Source organism: Mesoplodon mirus, assembly GCF_964341445.2.
Source record: "Mesoplodon mirus genome assembly, chromosome: 11".
Taxonomy (NCBI): Eukaryota; Metazoa; Chordata; class Mammalia; order Artiodactyla; family Ziphiidae; genus Mesoplodon; species Mesoplodon mirus.
In genome coordinates, this window is record NC_138987.1 from 38,274,976 (window position 1) to 38,288,518 (window position 13,543).

At 45.5% G+C, this 13,543-nt stretch overlaps 1 protein-coding gene across 1 annotated transcript in view; it reads left to right on the top strand.

The window, feature by feature from the left end:
* Positions 1-13,208, top strand: part of EP300 (EP300 lysine acetyltransferase) — a 74,639-nt gene extending 61,431 nt beyond the window's left edge. The window contains exons 23-31 of the mRNA XM_082635665.1: positions 401-468; positions 1,649-1,799; positions 1,920-2,066; positions 2,726-2,839; positions 3,841-4,006; positions 4,782-4,946; positions 6,497-6,658; positions 9,387-9,668; positions 9,892-13,208. Of these exons, the coding sequence (XP_082491791.1) occupies positions 401-468; positions 1,649-1,799; positions 1,920-2,066; positions 2,726-2,839; positions 3,841-4,006; positions 4,782-4,946; positions 6,497-6,658; positions 9,387-9,668; positions 9,892-12,090 (3,454 nt within the window). The 3' untranslated portion in view covers positions 12,091-13,208. The remainder of the gene's footprint in view (positions 1-400; positions 469-1,648; positions 1,800-1,919; positions 2,067-2,725; positions 2,840-3,840; positions 4,007-4,781; positions 4,947-6,496; positions 6,659-9,386; positions 9,669-9,891) is intronic.
* The last annotated feature ends 335 nt before the right edge of the window (positions 13,209-13,543 follow it).

A 13,543-nucleotide genomic window follows, 5' to 3' on the forward strand; every position in this document is an offset into this window, starting at 1 on the left:
GCAGGCTTCTCATTGCGGTGGCTTCTCTTGTTGCAGAGCACAGGCTCTAGGCGCACGGGCTTCAGTAGTTGTGGCACACGGGCTTAGTTGCTCCATGGCATGTGGAATCTTCCGGACCAGGGCTCGAACCTGTGTCCCCTGCATTGGCAGGCAGATTCTTAACCACTGTGCCACCAGGGAGGCCCTCAATTAGGTTTTTTATCCTTTTTCTCTTAATGTTTTCTAAAAGCTCTGTGTATATTGGTTATATTATTTAACTCTTTGTTGTGTATTTAGAAATATTGCTCCCAGGTTGTCTTTTAAATTTGAACCTTACACATACATAAGATAGATTCTATAGCATACGTTACTTCAAGTGTTTCTCTAAGTTGTTTAAGCAAAGTCTTGGTTTACATTTTAGATTTGTCTGTGATGGCTGTTTAAAGAAGACTGCACGAACTAGAAAAGAAAATAAGTTTTCTGCTAAAAGTAAGTTTCATGCTTACAGGTAAAATTTGGCAAAGCTTCACTGAAGCATAGTTAAAAATAAAAATCCAGAATGAATTATTTTGTTTCAACATTATTTGAAATTTAAAAAAATTTTTTTAGTTAATTTATTTTTTGGCTGCATTGGGTCTTCGCTTCTGAGTGGGGGCCATTCTTCATTGTGGTGCGCCGGCTTCTCATTGCAGAGGCTTCTCCCGTTTGCGGAGCACGGGCTCCAGGCGCGCGGGCTTCAGTAGTTGCAGTTCGCGGGCTCTAGAGCGCAGGCTCAGCAGTTGTGGTGCACGAGCTTAGTTGCTCCGCGTCATGGGGGATCTTCCCAACCAGGGATCGAACCCATGTCCCCTGCGTTGGCAGGCAGATTCCTATCCACTGCGCCACCAGGGAAGCCCCTATTTGAAATATTTAACCAAAGTGAAAACCAAATAATTTTTCCATGATGTACTTAACATCGAACTGTAATGTACTTTTTGGTGTGAAAATCATTAGACCTAGTTATTTATAAGAAGGAGGATATGTGTTTTTCTTGTTCCTACACATATCCTGATGGAGGCCAGATGTGGAAATACTTTCCCAGAATTGCCATCTGATGAATGATTCCCTCAGTTTTGTGTATACCCTTAGTCAGGACTGCATTTAGACCTGTCTGATCTTTTCAGTTGGGTGGGGATGGCAGTCAGTTTTAGTTTTGTAGAATGATGCCTTTGCAGTTTTTTGCTTATCTACAGGTTGCTTTTAATCCTCTGTAAAGCTTATCAAAGCACCCAACAGCTGTTAAATATTACTGCAATTGAGGCAAAGTGCATATGAGTGTTTGTTCTGTTTTTTGACTCTTCTGAAAAGGAAAATTTTTCAAAATAAAAAGTTGGGGAAAATAACATTTAAAAAGTATTAACTACCCTGCTTGCTTTAACTGCACATATACTGAAATCAGAATGATACAGAGATGATTAGCATGGCGCTCTGTAAGGATGATAGACTCATGAAGTGTTCCACATTAAATTTTCTTTTTAAGTATTGACTGGATTGCTAACTTAACAAAATCTATCAAGTAATCTTGTTAGTATTGAAAAAGCAGAAATGAGATTTGGTATTGAAACTTAAGACTGATAGTAATAAATTTGCATCTTAGATACTACTGAACTTTTAACTTTTAAATTCTTAGGGTTGCCATCTACCAGGCTTGGCACCTTTCTGGAGAATCGTGTGAATGACTTTCTGAGGCGACAAAATCACCCTGAGTCAGGAGAGGTCACTGTTAGAGTAGTTCATGCTTCTGACAAAACTGTGGAAGTCAAACCAGGCATGAAAGCAAGGTACCTAATAATTTCCCCTTTTCTTCTCTGTGGATCCACAGTTGCTCATACACAGTTACTGTTGATGAATCTAATCTGAATGAAATGTTGTGGTCTTTCCCTCCAACATGAATTATATAGGTTTGTAGACAGTGGAGAGATGGCAGAATCCTTTCCATATCGAACCAAAGCCCTCTTTGCCTTTGAGGAGATTGATGGTGTTGACTTGTGTTTCTTTGGCATGCACGTTCAAGAGTATGGTTCTGACTGCCCCCCGCCCAACCAGAGGTAAGACTTTACTGTGGCTACTTTCTGATTTGCGTGGGAGTTTGAAGTTATAGTAAGGTAAACAAGCATAATGGACAAGAAAATATTTGATGTGCTTGTTTTGGAAATGCAAGTTTTCAAGTGTGTAGTATTGAAGTGAAACAAAACGAAAACAAAACTAGAAAATACTGCTCTTGTGTGGTCATAGTAATAGGGAAAGGGATGTGAACAGCAGCCTAAAACACAAAATAGGAAACAAACTGACGACTTTTCAGAAAATGTAATTAAGTCTAGGTTGTTTCAAGTACCTTGCTGAGATGTACGTGAAAGAATGTCATACAAATGACGTAGAATATGGTTTAGAATTCTCCATTTCCAAAATAGTATAAAGGCTAGAATAAGAGTGTTGCCAGAATATGTTTGGATTGCTCAATACTGACTGATTATACTGTGTCTCAGGCCTGCTAGGTGCTGAGACTGTAATAGAGCCACAGGCCCACAAAACCCCCCGATGGGTTCACAATCTAGTCATTTACCTAAATAACTGTAATATTGTGTGATAAGCATTAAAAATGACAAGGTCAGCAAAGGGCGCAGAAAAGAGAGAAGGTGTTTTTAGCCACATCAGTAGGAACTCGTTCCGTGACTTGACCTGGCTTCTTTCTCCTCGTTTGGTATAGGAGAGTATACATATCATACCTGGATAGTGTTCATTTCTTCCGTCCTAAATGCTTGAGGACTGCAGTCTATCATGAAATTCTAATTGGGTATTTGGAATACGTCAAGAAATTAGGGTAAGCATAAAAACAAATGCTAGTTTTAAAAACAACTTGTTTAATTAGCTTTAAACTAATCACCACTGTGATATTATGGTGAGATATATAATATATGCAAATATGTAACTTTTGGTCTTTTTTCCTCAACTTTGGCTTTCATCTAATGGAACTATAATTTGGAGACCCTTGGTTAATTTTGCCAGTGGGAAAGAAATGGATATTTTGACCGTAGTTGCACCCATCCCAGATTGTTTTATTTTGTTCAGTTAAGCTATTAGGTACAGTTTGATTTGAAGGGCCAGAACCTTAACCTGCACTTGGTCCTTTTGCACCTTTTGAAACCAGAGTATCAAAACCAAAATCACACTAAGGTCTGGAGATAAAAAAAATTCATCAGACTGGTTCCTTACCTTCAAGGTATATATGTACTTGAGAATATTTAGCACCTCACCACCACCTCACCTTGCAGGTTATTCCTTTTAACAGTTTGCATTTCATTTAGCCCTCCTGCTGACATGGATTCATTTTCCTTTGCATTGTAGCTTTTGTTTGGTCTTTAAATGCAAATTTGGGATTTTTTTGATCCAGGGTTATGCCTAGTTCTGGCCTGAAAGACTTTTTTTCTTTTTTTTTTTTTTGGCTGCGTTGGGTCTTCGTTGCTGCAGCCGGGGGCTACTCTTGCGTTGCGGTGTGCAGGCTTCTCATTACGGTGGCTTCTCTTTGCTACGTGCAGGCTCAGTAGTTCTGGCTCATGGGCTTAGTGGCTCCACGGCATGTGGGATCTTTTAGGACCAGGGATCGAACCCGCATCCCCTGCATTTGCAGGTGGATTCTTAACCACTGTGCCACCAGGGAAGTCCCTGGCCTAAGACTTTTGGTCTGATGTGGATTGCACACTTCGTGTTATCTTGGGGAAATCATTGGTTTCTGTACTGACTCCACTTTGTAGTTTAAAGTATAACATTCTTTCTAGAATGGGTGATCTTTCTCTTGAATGTTCCTTCTCTTTGTGTTGTTAGATATACAACAGGGCATATTTGGGCATGCCCTCCAAGTGAGGGAGACGACTACATCTTCCATTGCCACCCCCCCGACCAGAAGATACCCAAGCCCAAGCGACTGCAGGAGTGGTACAAAAAGATGCTCGACAAGGCTGTATCCGAGCGAATTGTCCATGACTACAAGGTCAGGAGTGGGGGGATGATAGAACTGTGGCTTGACTAATCCTGCTGCTTTGTATTCTGCTCTTTTTACTATCTTAACAAAAATCTTCTGTTTGTTCTCCCTCTTCCATGTAATTTGTAAAATTAAGTTAATTTGATAGCGGGTGTTTTCTTTCCTGAATTACTAAGATGAGTGGATCTGGCAAAATATTTAATAGCCATTTGTGATTGTAGGGTATCTCATGCTAAGAAACTTGAACTACTAAATATCTGTTTTTACTCATGGGGAGGAAAACATGAAATGGGTGTTTTCCTAAGCAGCCCAGCAAATCATTCTTTAACCATGTGGTTTCCAGTAATTGTAATCGGGGTTGTTTGGAACATATTTCTCAGTAGGAACTGCTGATACTTGAAGGGTGTGTGCAAGGCGGGCGTGCCTCCCGTCGCACTGCGTTCTGTCTCGAGTGGTAGAAGCCACGGTGTGAATGATGCTGCCTTTGCTATTGTTCCTGACAGGATAGTTTGCCACTTGGTTATGTAAAAGCGGATAAGTTCCCTGTCCTCGTGGGTAGAGGAAAGAGGAACCAGAAATACTGACTTCAGACCAGACCTTTCACTGTTTGTGACACTAAATGTCTCCTCGGACATCAGACTTGGGTATAAAATCTCTGCCATCTTCCAGAAGACACATCTGATTCTTCATGTTTCTTGCATCCGTCAGCTATGACTGCTTCTGTATAATAAACGTGTTTTTTTTTAATATATAAATTCTTATTTGTACACGGATATTTTCACAGGATATTTTTAAACAAGCTACTGAAGATCGATTAACAAGTGCGAAGGAATTGCCTTACTTTGAAGGTGATTTCTGGCCCAATGTACTGGAAGAGAGCATTAAGGAACTGGAACAGGAGGAGGAAGAGAGAAAGCGAGAGGAGAACACCAGCAACGAAAGCACAGATGTGAGGGCTTTGCATTTCCCTTTCCAGCCTCTGCCTATTCTCATGTATAACCCAGAAGTGAGCTTAAGTTTTTAACATGGTCTTAAAGCTCTCAGCTCTTCAAGTTGGGCAAGAAATATTGGTGTAGATAAGTTACTGTGGTTCTACTTGAGTGGTTTTAAGCCTTTTTTAGCATCAGACCTCTTTCTTTTAATATATAAATTGATTGATTGATTGGCTGATTTTGGGTCTTCGTTGCTGTGTGCAGGCTTTCTCTAGTTGCGGCGAGCGGGGGCTACTCTTTGTTACGGTGCATGGGCTTCTCATTGTGGTGGCTTCTCTTCGTTGCAGAGCACAGGCTCTAGGCACGCGGGCTGCAGTAGTTGTGGCTCACAGGCTCTAGAGCACAGGCTCAGTAGTTGTGGCGCACAGGCTTAGTTGCTCCGTGGCATGTGCAATCCTCCTGGACCAGGGCTCGAACCCGTGTCCCCTGCACTGGCAGGCGGATTCTCAACCACTGAGCCACCAGGGAAGTCCCAGACCTAATTTTTAAAAAATATTTATTTATTTATTTGGCTCCGCAGAGTCTTAGTTACAGCATGCGGGACCTACTTCCCTGACCAGGGATCGAACCCGGGCCCCCTGCATTGGGAGCGCGGAGTCTTAGCCATTGGACCACAGGGAAGTACCAGACCTCATTTTTAAATGGAATCTTGGATTTCTAGTAATGGAAGACTGAGAAAATTACCCATCTAGAGCATGGGGTTGGTAAACTTTCTCTGCAAAGGTCTAGATTATGAATATTTTGGGCCTTACAGGTCATATATTGTCTCCAGCACATTGTTTTTTTCTTTAAACAACACTTCATAGATATAAAAACCATCATTCTTAGCCATACAAAAACAGGCCTGGGCCAGAGTTTGCCAGTCCCCAAACAGAACCTCTGTTGTAGATGGATCATCTGAGGAGCTTTTCCTTGTCGTTTATTTCTCCAAAGTTTATCTAGATTGCCCTTGCTTAGTCTGAACTATTAAAGTCACCCTTAAATAGTCTAATAAGAACCCTTTACAGCCTGCAGTTTAAACTCCTTGATTGAATGTTTTTCAAGGTTTTTTTTTTTGAATAGTAGGCCCATAAAATTCTAGAAATTGAGTGGAAGGAAGTGTAGCCAAGGCCTTTGGCTCCCTACTCGTGGGCACACTTCACTAGACCACACTGCCACTCACTCCTTGTTCTTGTCCTCAAATCTGGGATAGCCTGGGTCCACCTGAGGTGTCTCCTTGGTCTGCAGGGTTCTTCTGGCCAAAAAGCTAAGGCTGCCATTGTCTTAATGAAGAGACATTAGTGGAGACATTCTTCACTGGAAGAAAATAAGTGCAAAAACGTTAGTAAACTTCAGTTTACTGTAAATAACAGCCTTAAAAAAAAAGAGGATGAATGAAGAGAGCAGATGGTGGAAGGTGGAAGGTTATGATCTCTAGTTTCAAAAATGGAGTCTTTTTACCATTATTTTTTCTTAAATCTCTTAACAAATAGTTAACATTTTCTCATCCTCTTGTGCTAAACCGCAGGTGACAAAGGGAGACAGCAAAAATGCTAAAAAGAAGAATAATAAGAAAACTAGCAAAAACAAGAGCAGCCTGAGTAGGGGCAGTAAGAAAAAGCCAGGCCTGCCCAGTGTATCCAATGACCTCTCGCAAAAGCTGTACGCCACCATGGAGAAGCATAAAGAGGTAAGATACAGCCACCAGAAGTGGACAAAAACAGGGCAGAATTTCTCAGAAACTGCCCACCATGGTTGGTATTTATGATGTGAGCACCAGACCATTTGAAATTCAGAAGGAAGAAAATCATTTGAGGGGAAAAAAGGCAAAAAGAGGATGGCTAGAGTGGGTGGTGAGAATAGGAAATGGTAAGCCGTCTTTGATTTGTAGCTGTTATAAAGCTAGATGGTGTTGGGAAAGTATAAGCATAGTTTGTCTGACCCTGTTTTTTGTAATCCTTTTATGTTTGTATTTCTCTCCGTTGTTCAGGAGATTGGCTTGTTGGGTACCTTTATTGTTTTGTTTTAGACCAAGCTCCTTAGAACTCCATTTGGCCATTCCAGTTTGTCTGTAATGGAACTTTGGCAAAATGAATGAATATTTGCCTTCCTGAAAGGGAACTGGGAAGTGTAGAGAATTGAAGAAAAGTTAAACTTTCATATATGCACCTGTAACACCTTCTCAGCAAAGTTAAAACTTTGAATTATTTCATTATTTGAATTGCTTATTTATTGTTGTAGGTAGCTTGGGAGTAAAACTGGGTGTGTTGGACTTTTTCCCCCCAACGTCATCATTGCTAAGATGAGGAGTCTTGAAGGGTAATTCATGTCAGTTTGTTTTTTGATTTTTTTTTTTTAACATCTGTTTGGCTCTGTGTTCAGACATCATAGTCAAGTTCTTATAGGAAGAGGCCATTATGTGGAGAGGGAACTTGAAGGCTTGGTTCAAGGTGTGGATGCCTCACTTAGATAATGATTGTCAGCTGTTTAGAGCAATATATAGTGACACAGAATTCTGTCGTAACAGCAGTTGGGGAAAGCCCTTAGAGTATGTTGCAATAGGTGTGACTTAAGTTGTGGATACATCATCTGAAGAAGATGTGGGTAGTAGTCACCTGTTAGGAGTTAGAATCTAAGGTCGTCAATTTAGGTTAAATTCAAGTATTGTCTTAGCTCTAGGGTGACATACAGTGGAATCAGTCATAATGGTTTGTTATTGGATGGTTGGCCATAGTGAAGATTTCCTGGGGAGTCACCAGATGGTTTTATCTGCCCTTCTTTTGAATGGGTTGCTGCAGACATTCGCTACTTGTTAGATCAAGTACTTTCCTGTGTGTGATCACATTTTCAAAATGCTCTTCCTTGGCTTTATGAGTGCTTTCTTTGAGCCACAATATCAAACCCAGTATTACAAGGTCAGACACACAACATAGTCCTCCCTTGATGTTTTTAACTTTTGGCATCTGTTTGGGTTTTTTTTGTTTGTTTTTTGTTTTTCCGGTACGCGGGCCTCTCACCACTGTGGCCTCTCCCGCTGCGGAGCACAGGCTCCGGATGCACAGGCTCGGCGGCCATGGCTTACGGGCCCAGCCGCTCCGCGGCATGTGGGATCCTCCCAGACCGGGACACAAACCCGTGTCCCCTGCATCGGCAGGCGGACCCCCAACCACCGCGCCACCAGGGAAGCCCTGGCATCTGTTTTTATATGTCTTTAGTCAGTGTGTGCACTCTTGTCCTATGTTTTCTTTTTTTGTTTTTTTCAAGTTTTTATTTTTGGCCACACTGTGTGGCATGCAGGGTCTTAATAGCTCGCCAACCAGGGATCGAACCCATGCCCCCTGCAATGGAAGCATGGAGTCTTAAGCAGTGGACCGCCAGGGAAGTCCCTGTGTTCTTTTTCTAGACTCTTGTTTTATGCCAGCATTGCTGCCCAAGTATATAACAGATGTTACTGCCAGTTTGCACAGATTTTCAGCCTCTGAAAAACTGGTAGAATATAGTGGGCAATACAGCAGTTACTCACAAGGTCTTGATCTCTTGAAGTTTCCATTTTACATTTTTTTATTACATATATAATCCCAGCTTCCTCTTGCAGCTTTTACACCAGTGGTTATGGGAATTAATGGTGGTTGTGTGTCTTTAAACTTCAGTGAACAAACTTCAACATTTGCTGTTTCTGTAGCAAGGACGAAGGAGGTTTTGCTTTTTAATTTTCCCACCCCTACCAACTTTTTTTTTCCTCCAAACTTACAGGAAAGTTATATAGAAGATGCCCTCCCATAGCCTTCACTTAGATTCACCAACTGTTAACATTCTGCTACATTTTCTTTTTATCTTTATTGCAGCAAGTCCCTTCTAGGAAGGAGGGCGTTTTCTGCGTGAGCACGCTGTGGCTTCACGCTCAGGAACCTCGCCTGCTGCCGCCGTCTCGGGACTGCTTCTCTTGCTCCTTGCCGAGTCACCATGTTTCGGTTCCTAGCCTTACTTTCTTAACATGACATGGAAGACTCCAGGCCAATTGTTTTATAGAATGTCCCTCAATTTGATTTTTCTGTTTCCTTATGATTAGAGTCAGGTTAAACCGTGGATTGCATCTTAAAGTAGACCACTTTGAGGCAAAATGTCCACTGTACGGTGCTGTACCCGACCAGTCTTCTTTTGAAGAAATTATTGAATGAGGTAGAAAACATAAGATGTAGATTCTTTAGGCCCATCGTAGACAGTCCCAGAGAAGAGCACAGAGGTAGTGAAGCAGGAGAAAGAGGGCCATGTCGTGTAACCTTGCGAGGTGGTCATAACACTAAGCCAGGCGTCCCGGCCCCCCAGGTGCACAGCCTGGCCCACCCGTCCGCGGCATCTGGTCCAGTGCCCCGTGGTGCTCTACTGCCAGAGTCAGGATGAGACTGTCTGTTTTGCAGGTCTTCTTCGTGATCCGTCTCATCGCCGGCCCCGCCGCCAACTCCCTGCCTCCCATCGTTGATCCCGACCCCCTCATCCCCTGCGACCTGATGGACGGGCGGGATGCCTTTCTCACCCTCGCAAGGGACAAGCACCTGGAGTTCTCCTCACTCCGAAGAGCCCAGTGGTCCACCATGTGCATGCTGGTGGAGCTGCACACCCAGAGCCAGGACCGCTTCGTCTACACCTGCAACGAGTGCAAACACCACGTGGAGACGCGCTGGCACTGCACCGTGTGCGAGGTAGGCCCCTGGCGGGGGGTGGGGGGGCGGGGGGGTGCTTCCTAGGCTCCGGGGCCACTGGTGAGTAACAGGACGGGGTGGGCAGGGTCTGGTCTCAAATCTGAGTGGTTGGTTAGAGACTTTCTCTAAAACGGGGCTTTTTATTTAGCCCAAGCAGAGTATGTAAATACTTTTGAATGACTTTAATCCTGGAGAGTTGACCTGCACCTGTGTCTTCCCCCAGGATTATGATTTGTGTATCACCTGCTATAACACTAAAAACCATGACCACAAAATGGAGAAACTCGGTCTCGGGTTAGATGACGAGAGCAACAACCAGCAGGCCGCGGCCACCCAGAGCCCGGGAGACTCCCGCCGCCTGAGCATCCAGCGGTGCATCCAGTCTCTGGTCCACGCCTGCCAGTGCCGAAATGCCAACTGCTCCCTGCCCTCCTGCCAGAAGATGAAGCGGGTTGTGCAGCACACCAAGGGCTGCAAGCGGAAGACCAACGGAGGGTGCCCCATCTGCAAGCAGCTCATCGCCCTCTGCTGCTACCACGCCAAGCACTGCCAGGAGAACAAGTGCCCCGTGCCCTTCTGCCTCAACATCAAGCAGAAGCTCCGGCAGCAGCAGCTACAGCACCGGCTCCAGCAAGCCCAGATGCTCCGCAGGAGGATGGCCAGCATGCAGCGGGCTGGCGTGGTGGGGCAGCAGCAGGGCCTGCCCTCCCCGACGCCTGCAACCCCGACCACGCCCACCGGCCAGCAGCCGACCACCCCACAGACGCCCCAGCCCCCCTCCCAGCCCCAGCCCACCCCTCCCACCAGCATGCCGCCCTACTTGCCCAGGACTCAGGCTCCCGGCCCGGTGTCCCAGGGCAAGGCGGCCGGCCAGGTCACCCCCCCGACCCCTCCGCAGACTGCTCAGCCACCCCTTCCAGGACCCCCGCCTGCAGCGGTGGAAATGGCGATGCAGATTCAGAGGGCAGCCGAGACGCAGCGCCAGATGGCCCATGTGCAAATTTTTCAAAGGCCGATCCAGCACCAGATGCCCCAAATGACTCCGATGGCCCCCATGGGTATGAACGCACCCCCCATGGCCAGAGGTCCTGGCGGGCATTTGGAGCCAGGGGTGGGGCCCACAGGGATGCAGCAGCCACCACCGTGGGCCCAAGGAGGATTGCCTCAGCCCCAGCACCTGCAGCCCGGGATGCCCAGGCCAGCCATGATGTCAGTGTCACAGCACGGTCAGCCCCTGAACATGGCTCCCCAGCCGGGATTGGGCCAGGTAGGTGTGAGCCCTCTCAAACCGGGCACTGTGTCTCAACAAGCCTTACAAAGCCTCCTGCGGACTCTCAGGTCTCCCAGCTCCCCCCTGCAGCAGCAACAGGTGCTTAGTATCCTTCACGCCAACCCCCAGCTGTTGGCTGCGTTCATCAAGCAGCGGGCTGCCAAGTACGCCAACTCCAATCCGCAGCCCCTCCCTGGGCAGCCCGGCGTGCCCCAGGGCCAGCCAGGGCTGCAGCCCCCCGCCATGCCGGGCCAACAGGGGGTCCACTCCAGCCCCGCCATGCCGAACTTGAATCCCATGCAGGCGGGCGTCCAGAGGGCTGGCCTGCCCCAGCAGCAAGCGCCGCAGCAGCAGCTCCCGCCGCCCATGGGGGGGATGAGCCCCCAGGCTCAGCAGATGAGCATGAATCACAGCACCATGCCGGCGCAGTTCCGAGACATTCTGAGGCGGCAGCAGATGATGCAGCAGCAGCAGCAGCAGGGAGCGGGGCCAGGAGTCGGACCTGGGCTGGCCAGCCACAGCCAGTTCCAACCGCCCCAGGGCCTGGGCTACCCTGCCCCCCAGCCGCCGCCACCACCTCCGCCCCGGATGCAGCAGCACATGCAGCACCTGCAGCAAGGGAGCGGGGGCCAGCTGGGCCAGCTCCCCCAGGCCCTGGGGGCAGAGGCGGGAGCCGGTCTGCAGGCCTATCAGCAGCGACTCCTTCAGCAACAGATGGGGTCACCCGCTCAGCCCAACCCCATGAGCCCCCAGCAGCATATGCTCCCGAGTCAGGCTCAGTCCCCGCACCTTCCAGGCCAGCAGATCCCATCTCTCTCCAATCAAGTGCGGTCTCCCCAGCCTGTTCCTTCTCCGCGGCCACAGTCCCAGCCCCCCCACTCCAGCCCTTCCCCACGGATGCAGCCTCAGCCTTCTCCACACCACGTTTCCCCACAGACCAGTTCTCCACATCCCGGACTGGTCGCTGCCCAGGGCAACCCCATGGAACAAGGGCATTTTGCCAGCCCGGACCAGAATTCGATGCTCTCTCAGCTGACTAGCAATCCAGGCATGGCAAACCTCCATGGTGCCAGCGCCACGGACCTGGGACTCAGCACCGACAACTCAGACTTGAATTCAAACCTCTCACAGAGTACACTAGACATACACTAGAGACACCTTGTATTTTGGGAGCAAAAAAATTATTTTCTCTTGAGACTTTTTGTACTGAAAACAATTTTTTTGAATCTTTCTTAGCCTAAAAGACAATTTTCCTTGGAACACACAAGAACTGTGCGGTAGCTGTTTGTGGTTTAAAGCAAACATGCGAAATGAACCTGAGGGGTGATGATTGATAGAACACAAAGAATCTATTTTTGTTATGGCTGGTCCCCACCAGCCTGGTTTTTTTTCCCTTGTGTGTTTGGTTCAAGTGTGCACTGGGAGGAGGCTGAGGTCTGTGAAGCCAACCACATGCTCCCGCCTTGCACCTCCAATAGGTTTTATTATTTTTTTTAAATTAATGAAAATATGTAATATTAATAGTTATTATTTACTGGTGCAGATGGTTGACATTCTTCCCTATTTTCCTCACTTTATGGAAGAGTTAAAAAAGAACATTTCTAAAACCAGAGGACAAAAGGGGTTAATGTTACTTTAAAATTACATTCTATATATATATAAATATATATAAATATATATTAAAATACCAACTTTTTTCTCTGGGTGCAAAGATGTTCATTCTTTTAAAAATGTTTAAAAAAAAAAAAAAAGGAAAAAAAAGTCCCCTCAAGTCAACTTTTGTGCTCCAGAAAATTTTCTATTCCGTAAGTCTGATCGTAAAAACTTCAAGTATTAAAGTAATTTGTACATGTAGAGAGAAAAATGACTTTTTCAAAATATACAGGGGCAGCTGCCAAATTGATGTATTATATATTGTGGTTCTGTTTCTTGAAAGAATTTTTTTCGTTATTTTTACATCTAACAAAGGAAAAAATTTAAAAGAGGGTAAGAAACGATTCCAGTGGGATGATTTTAACATGCAAAATGTCCCTGGGGTTTCTTCTTTGCTTGCTTTCTTCCTCCTTACCCTGTCTACCCCCAAAACACACACACACACACACACACACACACACACTTTCTGTAAAACTTGAAAATAGAAAGCAAAAACCCTCAACTTGTAAATCATGAGATTAAAGTTGATTACTTATAAATATGAACTTTGGATCACTGTATAGACTGTTAAATTTGATTTCTTATTACCTATTGTTAAATAAACTGTGTGAGACAGACACCTGACTTTGTTTCACTTCTTGCATCTTTATCTTAGAATGCCTCAGTTTAAATGCCTGATGTGTAGGATTCAGGTTGGTGAGGGGGAGTGCAAGCACTAGCTTACAGCCCTCCCTATTACGTGAAGTGATTTTGTGATAAAATAGATGTAAAAAAACGGATTTTGGTAAATTTGTCCAAAGTTCAGGGGAAAACATAAATACCAGCTAAATGTTCATTTTATCCGTTTGAATTGATACTAATTAGCCTTTATCAGCTTGATACAGGTCCTTCTTCTGTGGTCCCCTGGGGATAACCTCATGGTCTTCCAATCACCCTCATCTTACAGGGATAA